Source organism: Emiliania huxleyi, assembly GCF_000372725.1.
Source record: "Emiliania huxleyi CCMP1516 unplaced genomic scaffold EMIHUscaffold_64, whole genome shotgun sequence".
Taxonomy (NCBI): Eukaryota; Haptophyta; order Isochrysidales; family Noelaerhabdaceae; genus Emiliania; species Emiliania huxleyi.
The window spans coordinates 281,300-294,366 of NW_005197198.1; the positions used below are offsets into that span (position 1 = coordinate 281,300).

The 13,067-nt window shown below is 63.8% G+C and overlaps 3 protein-coding genes across 3 annotated transcripts in view; 2 read left to right on the forward strand and 1 right to left on the reverse strand.

Moving 5' to 3' along the window:
- Positions 1–1,006: 1,006 nt before the first annotated feature.
- On the forward strand, positions 1,007–1,434 carry EMIHUDRAFT_215156 (hypothetical protein; the record flags this gene model as incomplete). The annotated part of the gene is made up of 2 exons (XM_005763262.1): positions 1,007–1,035; positions 1,083–1,434. The coding sequence occupies 2 exons, from the start codon at positions 1,007–1,009 to the stop codon at positions 1,432–1,434; spliced, it is 381 nt and encodes a 126-aa protein (XP_005763319.1).
- A 330-nt stretch (positions 1,435–1,764) lies between these two features.
- Positions 1,765–4,342, reverse strand: EMIHUDRAFT_104979 (hypothetical protein; the record flags this gene model as incomplete). The annotated part of the gene is made up of 6 exons (XM_005763263.1): positions 1,765–2,328; positions 3,003–3,105; positions 3,296–3,498; positions 3,575–3,754; positions 3,814–3,924; positions 4,061–4,342. 6 exons carry the CDS (start codon positions 4,340–4,342, stop codon positions 1,765–1,767), a joined length of 1,443 nt encoding a protein of 480 aa, XP_005763320.1.
- A 7,834-nt stretch (positions 4,343–12,176) lies between these two features.
- The window catches only part of EMIHUDRAFT_215162 (hypothetical protein), a gene marked incomplete at both ends in the record, with an annotated part of 1,539 nt that continues 648 nt past the window's right edge, over positions 12,177–13,067 (forward strand). The window contains 4 exons of the mRNA XM_005763264.1: positions 12,177–12,229; positions 12,315–12,393; positions 12,475–12,561; positions 12,716–12,789. Coding sequence (XP_005763321.1) covers positions 12,177–12,229; positions 12,315–12,393; positions 12,475–12,561; positions 12,716–12,789 — 293 coding nt within the window. The remainder of the gene's footprint in view (positions 12,230–12,314; positions 12,394–12,474; positions 12,562–12,715; positions 12,790–13,067) is intronic.

The following is a 13,067-nucleotide window of genomic DNA, read 5'->3' on the forward strand; positions in this document are numbered from 1 at the left end:
CTGCTGCCCAAGAAGGTCGAGGTGTGGGCGCCGGGGCTCGAGCCGGGGGCGGGGCAGTGAGGTATCGCGGGTCGACACATGCACAACATGCACATGCACATGCACATGTGCATGCACATGCACATGTGCATGCACATGTGCATGTGCATGTGCATGCACATGTGGAGCATAGAGGATGAGGCAAAGCCGTAGGTCGCCCGTTCTCCGAGTATCATTCAGTCTCCGAGTGTCGCTGTCGGGGGGCACACACACACACGTGTACGTACACAGAAAAGATGTACGGAAGCGTCGCACGGCCACTCCTCAAATCTCAATCCAGCACTGGGCTCTGGGCTCTGGGGTTGGGGGGAGTAGTCTAAGTTCTGGGCATCGAGACCCCAAGTGAGGGATGGGGGAGGAGGACCACAGGGTCCCCAGACGCCCACCTGCACGAGCAGGATTTTGGAAGGACGATCAGGGGGACAGGTGGGGCTCTCCTGCTCCTGACAAGGGACACGACAGGCTCGCAGCGCGGTGCACGGTGGGCTCCCAACTCCCCAAGGGAGGCCGGCGGGGCTTTTTTATTTTCGCGATATCATTACGACTTCGATGTGGTGCGGCAGCTTGCTCCTGGCCTCGCTCGCTGGTTCGGCGGCGCTGCATTTACCTCTTAATGTCGGCGCCCCAACCGCATCGCTGCTTCGCCAGCCGCACCCACTTTTGCTCTACCAGCGTTCACCGAGTCAGGTATCAAAGCAACGCGAAGACACCAAGAAGAGAACGGTCGAAAGACGCCAGGCTGACGCACAAAGGCGAGCATCGACGCTTGCAGCGGCGAAGAAACGGGCGGCAGCAGCGGCGGCGAAGAAACGGGCGGCCGCGGCGGCGACGAAGAAACGGGCGGCCGCGGCGGCGGCGAAGAAACGGGCGGCCGCGGCGGCGGCGAAGAAGGCGGCGGCAGCGGCGGCAAAGAAACGGGCGACGCCGGTCAAAACGAAGGCCGTTCGACCCACTACTGGACCGCAAAATGACGACCTCCTGCGTGGCCGCGTGCCTGTCGCGATACCGCCATCGCCGCCATCGCCTTCCCTGGCCCCCTCCAGCGGCGCTGCCGGCGGCATCGGCGAGTTTGCGCCGCTCGCTGTCGTCTCCTGCGCCTCGCTCCTCCTGTTCGCCAAGGCCACCGCTGCGCCAAAGCCGCCGCCGGGTGTCGGCCTTCCAGTCGTGCTGCTCGCCGCTACATTCATCGCTGCGCTGGTGCTGCCGGCCGAGCCCACCTCAATCGCGCCCGATGACAGCTCAACGGCGGCGGCCGCTGCTCACGACGAGGCGGCGGTTGAGGAGGATCGCGATCCGAGTGAGGGAGCCTCGCGCGCCCGCAAGAACCCTCTCCGGCGTGTCCTCTCCCGCCTTCGCGGCCGCACACCCGCCGAAACCGCGGCCCCGAGCGCCTAGAGTAGTAAGTACACAGTCAGCCGCCTGGCGTTTTGTGTCACTGTGCAGTCTCCTGCCCACTCGACTTTGTGGGCAGCGCGGCCGCCCCCGCCCCATCGACGCCCGCTCAGACTCTGCAATAATAATTATTTCAAATTCTTTTTGAGCTAGCCTTCGATGTTATGAAACAAACGCAAGGCGGACACACGCACATCGCTCTCGGGCCCACAGACATCCCGCATACAGATACACCCGCCGCCCCCGCGCAGGCTCGCCCCACCCCGGGCCGGGAGAAAGGGAAGTTCTCCACCGTGGCGGGACGGCCAACGTGCAACGATGAGACGCGGCAGCTCACCGGCTGGCTCTACGAGACGGCCTGCTGCGAGGGTCGGTACTCCAGCTCAGCGTCACGTCGCCGTTGGCGCCGATGCTCGCAGCGTTGCCGCAGTCGCACCGAGGGCTCCCATGACAATCGGCACGTGTGGCCCAGGCGGGCTTCGCGTGACCGTTCACCGTCACGTTGGTGAACGTGAGGCTTGGAGCCGCGGGCATGCGGTCGCATCGCTCGTCCACGTTGATATTCTCATTCACCAGCATGGCGTAGTCGTAGTCGGCCCTGCCCGCGCGGCTGTGCGCGATGTGCAGCGTCGAGTCCTCCCCCGACTCTCGATTCGTGCCCGAGACGGTCCACGTGCTCCCGTCGGCAGAGAGGCTCATGTAGCTCGTGATGCGGTCGCCGGGCTGCACATCCACCGCGGGCGCCGTCGCCACCGGAAACCGCCGGTCGTTCGCATCGACGAACCACGACTGGAGAGCCCACGCCCGGCCGCGCTCGCCGTACTGCAGCACCGGCTGCAGCACCGGGTAGCCCATCTCTGGCGCGGTTGCCTTGAAGCCCGGCCAGAAGTAGACCACCTGGCTGCCAAAGATCGGGTGGCTTTTGGGCAGCGGTGGGACCACCCAGTCCGCCGTGAGGCTCGTCAGCGGAGCCGCGCTCTTCAGGTGCGCGTCGGCGGCGTAGATCTGGACCGCGGGCGCGTCGGACGCCGTCGTTTCGCAGCCGGCTCGTGGCGCTTCGGCCGCAGACACGTTGTACACGGCCCGATTGGGGAGGGCGGTGATGCACTCGGCCGGTCGGACGTGCCCTCCCGGCACGTAGACTAGGTGCGCGCGGGACGGCGAGATGGCGGGAGAGCTCGCAGCGGCGGACCCAGCTCGCCCCACCGACGGGTGGCGCGGCCGGTACGCGAAGCGCGAGAAGGTGAGTGCAGAGACCGTGTAGCCTCCCGGGCCCCGCTCGTGCAAACTGACCACTTCGCCGCTCGCCGCGCCCATCAGCATCGAGGAGTAGGCCGCCCCGCCTATTCAAACCCTCGGAGGCGTGAAGAGAGACGCTGCTGACGCATCGAAGATCTGGCGGCGCCGGCCGGTCGCGCCCTTGTCGAGGGTCGCGTAGTAGTCAAACTCCAACCTGCCGCCGCCACCCGTGGGCGCGTTTGGCGCGAGAGCCCAGAGCGTCAGGTTGTAGCGGCCGCCGCTGCGGGAGCTAGGTGCGCTGAGCAGGAGCCCGCCTGCTCGCAGCTGCGGACGGTAAGAGACGTCATCCACGGCTGCTCGGCGCGCCGGGAGAGGAGCCCGCCGTCGGGCGTGGCGACGGCCGAGCCCTCGCAATACGAGCCGGAGATGTTGAGCCTATTTCACGGCATGCGGCGTGAGGAGAGGTCGCCCCGCACACCCTCGCAGCGCTCGCCAGAGGGGCATGTCGAGCCGCGAGGCGTTGCTCCACGTCGCGCCTGATTCCGAGAGGGAGGCCGAAATGCAGCCGAGGTGCAGCCGAGGTGCAGCCGAGGCGATGCTCCGCGCCGCGCCGCCATCCGACGACCAAGCGAGGCCGTGGTTGTGAGAGACGTCGTCAGCCGCCGTCGTGCGCCCGCGCAGGAACATGGCGAGCGTGCCGCCGCCTCCGTACGGCACGATCTGGTTCTCTCCGCCGCCGTAGACCGGCCCGCTCGCCGACGTGCCCGCCGGAGACCCGTGCGCCCACGTCCTGCCGTGGTCGTCGGAGAAGGCCGCGTACGAGCGGACCTGCAATGCAGCCGAGATCGGACCGAGATTCGGACGAATCACGGGGCATGAGGGGAGAGTAGTCCGTTGTTTGAACCTGCTTCGCCTCGTCCTCGCCATACATGCCGACGACCAGGCGGCCCGATTGGAGTTGCACGCCGCCGGGCGGCCCGGGCATCACAAACGCCTCTGGCGCGGGGTTGGCCTTGAGGGCCGCGGTGAGGTTCCTGCGCTCGGACCAGGACCTTCCGCCGTCGGCGCTGCTGACGAGGAAGACCTGGACGGAAGCAGCGCCACCGCGGTTAAGACGAAGGCTGTCGCGTGGCGGCTGCGCACGGCGAGAGCCTGCGTGTCGTCGCGAGCGTGGACAAGGTGCACGCTGCCTGCCACAGCCAGGTCCGCAACAGGCGCCGGGTTGCCGATCGTGTGGCCAGCCTCGACCGCAACCTAACCGCGACGGATGGCCGAGTTGCCGAGACGCGCAGTAGCAGGCCATCGCGCCGATCATCGCGCCGTGATCTCATTGCGCTGGGGCTGTGGCTGTGGCTGCGGCTGCGCTTGTACCCGAGATGGCCGTCGCAACCTGCTCAATCGAGGACCAGGTTTGCCCTCCATCAGACGAGCGTCGGGCGACGATCCGAACGTCGCCCTTGTCCGCGCACGAGCCGCGGCGGCCCTCTGCAAACGCGAGAAGCACGGCGTGCGGCGATGCCTCATTGGCGACCCAGACCATCGACGGGATGCGATAGCAGGCGTACGTAACTCCGGCAGTGTCAGGCATGCCTGGCGTGAAGAGGTCGGTCGATGTGAGGTCGGGCGGCGGGGTCAGAGCCGAGAGGAGCGTGGCGAGCAGCAGCATGGTCATAAAGCTCACAGCGACAACGAGGCCTTTTGGTTCAGGCGGGCTGTTTTCCAAAGAATTCCGCGGAGTCGCCCTCGTGTAGCCCTCCTTTTGGTATATAAAAAAGAATTCCGCTCTTGGAATTCAACAAAACCCCCTCGCAAAAGAATTTTACCACAAAGCTCCCTCGCACAACACTGGGCACGGGACTGGCTCGCACTGGCACTAAATGCAGCCCCACCCACCGACCGCCGGTACGCATGCGGCCGGCTCGTGCTGCCGGCCGAGCGTGAGCACTTCGTGTGTGTACCTGAGGCATGGTGGGGTGAGGTGAGCTCCTCCTTACGCACGCACGCACGCACGCACGCCAGACGCACGCACGCACGCACGCGTGGCCGCCTGGCGCCTCGTCTGTGGCATCCGCAGAAGCGAAGGAATAGGCTTGGCCCGCGGTTTCTAACCGAGTCGCAAGTGCTCCGCCCTGGGCCGGGGGGGCGCTGGCAGCGTTGCTGCGTTGCCGCGGAAATTTCTACTTTTGCAAAAAAGAAAACTTGCGCCAGATTACATGGAGGGTGAGCCACGCTGAACGTAGAGCCGAACGGGAGGAAGCCGGGGAAGAAGACTCCGAGGAGGACGAAACACCAGTGGTAATCCCGTCGTCAGCTGTACCGTAAACGATGCACCCGAAGGGGACCCCAGCGCCAACATCATCGGTGGAGGTACAAGTGTCCGAAGAGAGAGTGGACCTGAGCAACGATATGACTTGGCGGCAAATGATCGCAGTGGGCGTCAGAAGAGTCGTCCTTGCGCGAGGAGAGCTCGATCATGTGCATGTATAGGTTGATTGATATCCTTTCCCGCCGCGCGTTGCTCCCTGCAGGCTCCACCCGCCGCTGCCGAGTCGCCATCCTTACTTTTTACCAAGCCATGCATGGCTGGGGGAAGGAACGCTCTCTCTACCCGCTCTCTTGTTTGTTTGTTTGTTTGTTTGTGGGTGGGGGACGCAGAATGAATGAATGAGAAGAATCCACAGCTAACTTCCCTACAAAGTACCCAAGTTGTGCCGAGAGTTAGTCCGAAGCCAATTGGGTTAGAGCCGTTGGGGATACAACTTATATCCCCAATTGGTCTCGGGCTAACTCTCGGCACCTTCCTGGATGTTGTAACGAAGCGCGTTCCCAAGTGTGCCCGTTGCTAATTAGCCCACAGACCCCCGAGCGGCAGCAGAGCAGCAAGCCCCGGCCCTGCCCCTCAACAAATGAGCGAGCCCGGTGCGACCATCCTGTTCTGGATGCACCATCGACGGTGCGGCTCTCGCGGCCCCACACTCGCCGCCCGCGCAAGTGACTGCCTCGATTCCTCCAGCCTGACTCCGCTTCGTGCCTTGGCGCCGTCCCACGGATCGCAGGGATAAATCCCTCCTGCCGGTGTTCATCAAGGTGCCACCGAGCACCCCCGTCCCGCTCGCCACCATTCTGGACTACGGGCCACCAACATACCAGGTGCGCCCTACCGTTCCCGAATAGAGAAGCCTTCGCAAACGGTGAACACGTCTCACGCCAGGTCTTGGCAGCTGACACCCGTCGCCGTTACTGCCAATGCGGCCAGGTCTCGTTGGACTTTGAGCTCTCCAGGGAGTTTGAGGCCGAGCTGCGGTGGGATCCGTCAGGATCCACAAAGTTTGTCTTCCCGGAGCGGTCCAAGGTGACCATACGCCGCTCCTCGCTGGGACGCGGGAGGCGCCGGCTCAATGATGGGCGCGAGGCGCGCCTCGCCACTTCACACGCCAGCTCGAGCCTCCGCCAGCCTCGCCTCCACCTCACAGATCGTCAGGCGGTCTGTCCTCTGTCTCAGGTGCTGCCTCCGACCTTTGCCCACATGGATGTCAAGCGCGTGCAAGGGAAGCCAAGCGTGCAATCCACTCTCGACTGTGACTGACCACCCTACATATGGGCTCAGGTACTATTACGACCGCACGCTCCGCCACACGCCGCCAAGCCCCCATTCGTCGACGCCAAGCATCCCAGAAGAGTGAAGTGGGCGACCCTGGGAGAGGTTTGTAGCTGAGTCTCTTAAGAGCGAGCACGCGAGTAGTCTGCTCTGCCCGAGCGCGACAGCGCGAGCCCACCACAAGGCTATGCCTTACAGCCCATGTCCCCAATGCTCATAGCGGCAGGCACGTTTCTGAGAGTCAACTGTCGCCCTCTGTGTTTGTGTGTCCGTGTGTGAGGCGACAGCCCGCGCCGTCCGACGGCGTGTTGCGGATCGTCCAATCCCAGAGAGCAGAGCTTGGTTTCTGGAAAAATAATGTCCATGCATGTCTGGCACGGCGGCGCCTGCAGGAGGAGCGGCCGGTGAGAGGCGTTCCGTCTCGCCGATGCGGGGCGCGGGGGAGCGCCTTTCCGGCCACTGCCCCTGAAAAGTGCTCTGTGGAAGGCTGCGCGTCGCTCTGTTGTGGATCTCTCTGACCCCTGCTCTCGTCGCGTGCCGCCTCGTGGTCGGGAGAGGTGGGGTGCACGTGTCCCGGCCGTGTACTAATCTTCTTTTCCTTCTCCCGTTGTCTTGCCCTGTCTGCTGCCGGCACGAACCTCACCGGGCTGCCTCGTGCCCTTCGTGGCAAGATCCGCGTCGGGGAAGGCCGACCCCCAGGCGCAGCCCCGGCTCGGGATGTGCTTGCCTGTTGCGACGGTTGCCCCTCCCTCCCGGCCGGCCGGCCGACCCCTACCGCTAGCTCTCAAAAAGAAACAAAACACACGACGACACCACAGGAGGAGACAGGGAACAGGCCGGAGACATAATAAAATGAACTCGGGGGCACGGGACGCGGCACAAACGGGGGCCGGAGACAGAGCCCATTACGCCTGCAACGCTGAGGGAGGGTGTAGAGGATGTAGAGTGTAGAGCGCTGTAGAGCTGTAGAGATGTAGAGCGCTCTGGAGCGCTGTAGAGCAATGTAGAGCTGTAGAGCTCTACATCCGGCGCGGGACAGAGCGATGCAGATGTAGAGCGATGTAGAGGCGCTCTACAACGTGAAATCTCTACAACAAACTCTACATCAAAAGCGGCGAACGAGGCACGGTCGCTCTCCGACATGAGGCGCGTTGCACTTGCCAGTGCTGCCCTGGCCTTCTGTCTGCCCGCCCAATGGGTGGCAGGTGCCTCTGCTGCTGTGGCATGCCTCACGGCTGCGACTGGCCGGCGCCTCGGCGCGTCAGCTCGGCTCGGCGTAGCGATCGTGGCCAGCGCAACTCGCTTGGACTCAACGCTCAGCCAGGAGCTCCCGCACGCGCTGGCGCGAGGCATGGCGCATGCAACGCGCAGCAATGCTCGCCTCGCCTCGCGCAAGTGCGACCGTCCTCGCAGCCGACAGTCCACCGCCTGCTACAGAAGCACAGCGACGAATGCGGCACCGGCGACGCATGGCAGGCTGGTCATGACGCAGTTATAGGGTGTTGTGTGCCGTCAGAGGGACTCTCTGTGTGTCAGGGATAGTCAGGCCGTTCATCAGAGCTCCATTAAGCTCGGAGACACCCCACTAGTGCGGCTCGACCTCTTTGAGTCACTGCCTTCCCGGCGGGTTTGCTGTAGAGCCTCTACAACAAACTCTACAGCAAAATCGCGCTCTACAGTGCTCTACATCTGCATCGCTCTGTCCCGCGCCGAATGTAGAGCTCTACAGCTCTACAGCGCTCTCCAGCGCTCTACATCTCTACAGCTCTACAGCTCTCTACACTCTACATCCTCTACAACCTACTCCCTAGGTAGGTAGGTAGAAAGGTGAAGAACAGTCAGGCTCGGACTGGACACCAACGCGGTATGGGTGGACGCGGGACAGATGATGACGACACGCACGAACGACACACAGACACAAACAAGCTCACAAGACACACAGCCAGCTGGCTGCCACACACCCTGAGTTGGCGTACACATAACTCAGGGCCACATTCTTCCTGTCGCCCCCCCCAGCACTCCAAGGTGCCAAGAGAAACAAGCAAGGGCAGCTGCAACCATCTCGCCCTTTCTCTTTTTCCGCTGCCCAGATCTCCCCGCTCGTACGTGTGTATGGCCTCCCACCGCATCGGCGCCCGCCTCTCGGGCCTCTCGCCAGAGCAGCTCGTCGCCTTCATCGACGAGCAGGCGCCCCTCTGGAGCGCCGCCGCGATGCGCGTGGCGGAGGAGCACGTCGCACGGCTCTTGGAGCAGCCCGAGTGGGTGCTCTCCGAGGTCCTCCTCTCGCCGGACCTCGCCCCGCACATCCTCGCCCAGCTTCCGACCAAGGCGCACGCCGCCAAGGGGACGTGCCGCGCGTGGCGCCGCGCCTGGAAGGAGACTCTGAAGAAGCGCGAGAGGCAGCGCCTGCTCGTGATCGGCGGCTACGACGGCGATGGCGAGTGCCTCAACTCGGTGGAGCGGTACGACCCGGCTGAGAACGCGTGGGAGGGGGAGGCGATGGTGCCAATGCCGACGGCACGCACGTGTCCCGGCGTGGCGGTGCTCGATGGCAAGCTGTACGCTGTGGGCGGCCACAACGATGACGGCCGCCTCAGCTCGGTGGAGCGGTACGATCCCGCTACGAATGCGTGGGAGGCGGTGGCGCCGATGACGATGGCGCGGACCTATCTTGGCACGGCGGTGCTCGACGGCAAGCTCTACGCTGTGGGGGGCTACGATTTCGGCCACCTCCCCTGGGTGGAGCGGTACGACCCGGCGTTGGATGCATGGGAGGAGGTGGCGCGGATGGCGAGGGGGCGGCATTCGCTCGGCGTGGCGGTGCTCGACGGCAAGCTGTACGCTGCGGGCGGCTTCTGCAACGACGAGGGCGTCCTCGGCTTGGTCGAGCGGTACGATCCCGCGACAAACGCGTGGGAGGCGGTGGCGCCGATGGCGGAAGACCGGGACAGGCACGCCATGGCGGTGCTGGACGGCAAGCTGTACGCTGTGGGCGGCCACACTGACGGGTGGTTCGGCGGCGTCAGGCTCAGCTCGGTCGAGCGGTACGACCCGGCAGCAAACGTGTGGGAGGCAGTGGTTCCGATGGCGGCGTCTCGGCAATCTATGGGTTTGACGGTGCTCGACGGAAAGTTGTACGCCGCGGGCGGGAAGAAGGAAGAGAACGCGGAGGACGAGGACGACGACAGTGGCGAGGACGAGGACGAACGTAGCTGCCTCAGCTCAGTGGAGCGTTACGACCCGGCGTTGGATGCATGGGAGGCGGTGGCGCCGATGGGGACGGCGCGGGGATCGGCCCTCGCATTGCCGTGCTGGAGGAATAGTGTCGACTGAAGACTTCGTGCTCCACGCACGGACACGCGAATGGTTGCATCTTAGTCCCCGGCGCCCGGAAGAGGAGGAGACGGGCCCGCCCCACGAACCCTGATCGTTCATGTTCGTGATCGCAGCTCGTTGGAACTTGTCTAATCTCTACGCTCTGAAGGTCTGATCGCTCAGCGCAGATTGAGTGCTGAGATTATGCTGCGCCGAGCATGCAGGTCGGGCGCGCACTTGCAAAAACAGTTGGACCAAAATAATAATTATGTGAACCCTCATATTTATTTTTTACTGTGTTAGTGCGAGCCAGCGGCAGAGCGCCAGTCACTTCCCGTGCGCGTGCCCAGTCAGCAGTCTCGAGAGACAGAGACGACTCCCGCGATGCGCGAAGGCACGCGGGCTGGCATCCGTGTGGGGTGTGGTGCGGGGCTCGTCTTCGAAAAGTCGGGCACGGCTCTACCCGCAACTTTCTCGCTAACACGCGCGCACCGCCGAGCCTGCGGCGGGCGCGCTGCGGCCGCACGTCCACCTCCGTCATAGTGCCACGACGTGCGGCCTAGCTAGAGTTAGCACATGCACACGCGCTTCTGCTCGCAAACACTCACACATTGAATTGTCACTGCCCGTGAGTGCGAGTTAGGGCTGGCAGTAGGCCGCTAGCCCGTGAAGAGAGCGTCCATAGACACCTCACATGACCCCACACACGGTCGGGCGTAATTTCTACTCCCAGTGGGGTCCCGGGCCCCCGGGCCCCCTCTTGGAGCACTTGGAGCACTTGGAGTGCAGTCATTAGCCTCACATCCAGGGCCGGGGAGCTAAGAAGCGCACCCAGCGGGCCGGATGATCGGGATCGGGCTACGGGCTAGAGAGCCCTGACTAGGGGGGGTGCGCTTGTTTTCTGTTTTCTGTTTTTCAAAACGCCCGCCCGCCCGCCACCCCGAGGCGGCTCGGCCCCCCACTCATCGAGAGATCAAAACGGGACGGCCCTGCTCTAGCCTTGCATGTTACTTGCTGTCGTCTGTTGTCGTTGTGCCCTTGTTTGTACTCTTGGCACCGTGGGTGCTGGGGGGGGCGACAGGGAGGATGTGGCCTTGAGTTATGTGTACGCCAACTCAGGGGGTGTGTGGCAGCCATCTGGCTGTCGTGTGTGTCTTGTGAGCCTGTTTGTGTCTGTATGTCGCTCGTGCGTGCCGTCATCATCTGTCCAGCGTCCACCCATACCGCGTTGGTGTCCAGTCCGAGCCTGGCTGTTCTTCACCTTTCTACCTACCTACCTAGTCTCTAATCGTGCGTGTGCGAGAGACTTTTGTTGTAAAACTCTCCTTGGTGTACAAGTAGCGTGTACCCTGTACCTCTGTGTTAGTGCCAGAACTGCCAGTGCGCGCCAGTCCCGTGCCCAGTGTCGTGCGAGGGAGTTTGCTCGTAAAATTCTTTCCTCTGCCTCTGTGGCCAACATGAATCCTTGTATGTGCCTTTCTCTCTTGAATCCTTTTTTGAGCTAGCCTTCGATGTTATGAAACAAACGCAAGGCGGACATGGCATATCGCTCTCGGGCCCACAGACATCCCGCACACCCGCCGCCCCCGCCCGCGCGCGCCCCACCCCGGCCGGGAGAAAGGGGAGTGACAGTTTGAGAAAGAAAGAAAGAAAACAGACACGCCAAACGAGGGATGGGACGAGGACAGGGTCCCCACGAGGAGGGAGGAGGAGGAGGAGGGGTAAAAGAAAGAAAGAAAACAGACAACCCAAGGGAGGGATGGGAGGACGGCACGCCGCCACCACACAGGGATTTTAAGGAGAGGTGTGTGGTGCGCTAGCCGTCGCCCACCCTTGGGCGTCCGCCTCTTCCTATCTCTCTTCGCAGTCCTTCTCCGATTCTCGCTGCAACCTTCATGCCACCTCGCGGTCGTCCGAAAGAAAGAAAGAAAGAAAACAGACAAACCCAGACGAGGGATGGGGGAGGAGGACAGGGTCCCCACCTGCACGAGCAGGATTTTGGAAGGACGATCAGGGGGACAGGTGGGGCTCTCCTGCTCCTGACAAGGGACACGACAGGCTCGCAGCGCGGTGCGCGGTGGACTCCCACATCCACTGGCGGTCTCATCTCAGTCTAGCGACCTGCCTCCAGCTTGTCGCTGGCAGTCTCTCCTACCACAGGCACACTGACACAGGGGTGGCAGGGGCGGCGGCACGAGTCTCCCACATACTATGCGGGCCTCACTAGAGGTGCGGCCTGTGCGTGTCCTCGCCCTTGAGGGGGGAGGGGAAGGGGCTGTGTGTCTGTGCATGTGTGTGTGTGTGTGTGTGTGTGTGTGTGTGTGTGTGTGTGTGTGTGTGTGTGTGTGTGTGTGTGTGTGTGTGTGTGTGTGTGTGTGTGTGTGTGTGTGTGTGTGTGTGTGTGTGTGCAGTTTGGGATGGCAACAGAACCGCAAGGGGTTCTTTTTGTGTGCCGGTGATAGTACTAGCACGCGCCAGTTCGCACCTGTGTCGAGCCTGTGTGCTGTGAGAGAGAGTTGTTTTGTTTAAATTCTTTTTGTCCTGGCGGGAACAGCCGGCGCGCGGTTGCCTGCTCCTTCTGCTGCCTACCCTCATGGCTTCCTCCTCCGCCTCAACGACCGACAAGCGGCCTTGGGTCGAGAAATAGTGCGCGCTCACGACCGCGCCGCCTGCTCATTCCTGCGTCGCACCGGCCACGTGCGCTCACGACTCCCGCCATCCCGACTCGCAGCCGGCCCAAGTCGATGGACGAGGTCTCGCACCAGGAGGAGGTGACGGCGGCGCTGCGCAACGCCATCGAGTCGAAGAACGTGCGCCTCCCTCGCACTCGCCCGCAAACGCCGCGCCTCTCGCCTCTCTCCAGCTGACCGCTGTCTCGCCGCCCCGCGCAGCTGCCTCACCTGATCTTTTACGGCCCGCCCGGCACGGGCAAGACCTCGACGATCCTCGCGGCCGCGCGCAGCCTCTTCGGCGACGAGGTCTGTGCCCCGTCCCCCCCACAACCGGCCGCGGGTGCCCGGCGCGCTCTCGCGTCGCACCTCGGCGGGCTCACCTCGGCTGGCTCGCCGCGCAAGAGAGACGAAAAAGAGAGGGAGGTTGGCGACGTGAGCTGCCCCCGCCCGCCTCCCGCAGCTCCGCTCGCGCGTGATGGAGCTCAACGCCTCGGACGAGCGCGGCATCGCCGTCGTGCGCAACAAGATCAAGTCGTTCGCGCAGGCCGCCGCCGCCCCCTCCCCCCTCCCCCCTTCCCCCTCCTCCTTCCGCTCCCGCCTCTCCTCCTCCACCACCACCATACAAACACACACGCGCGCGCGCTGCCACCCCCACCCCCCCCACCCACCCCGGCCCTCGCCGCCCTCGCCGCCAGGTCTCCGTCGGCACGGGCGGCACCAGCCGTGGCCTCCCACCGTACAAACTAATCATCCTCGACGAGGCGAGATATAGCCGAGACTCAACGGAGAATAGCCGAGATATAGCCGAGATA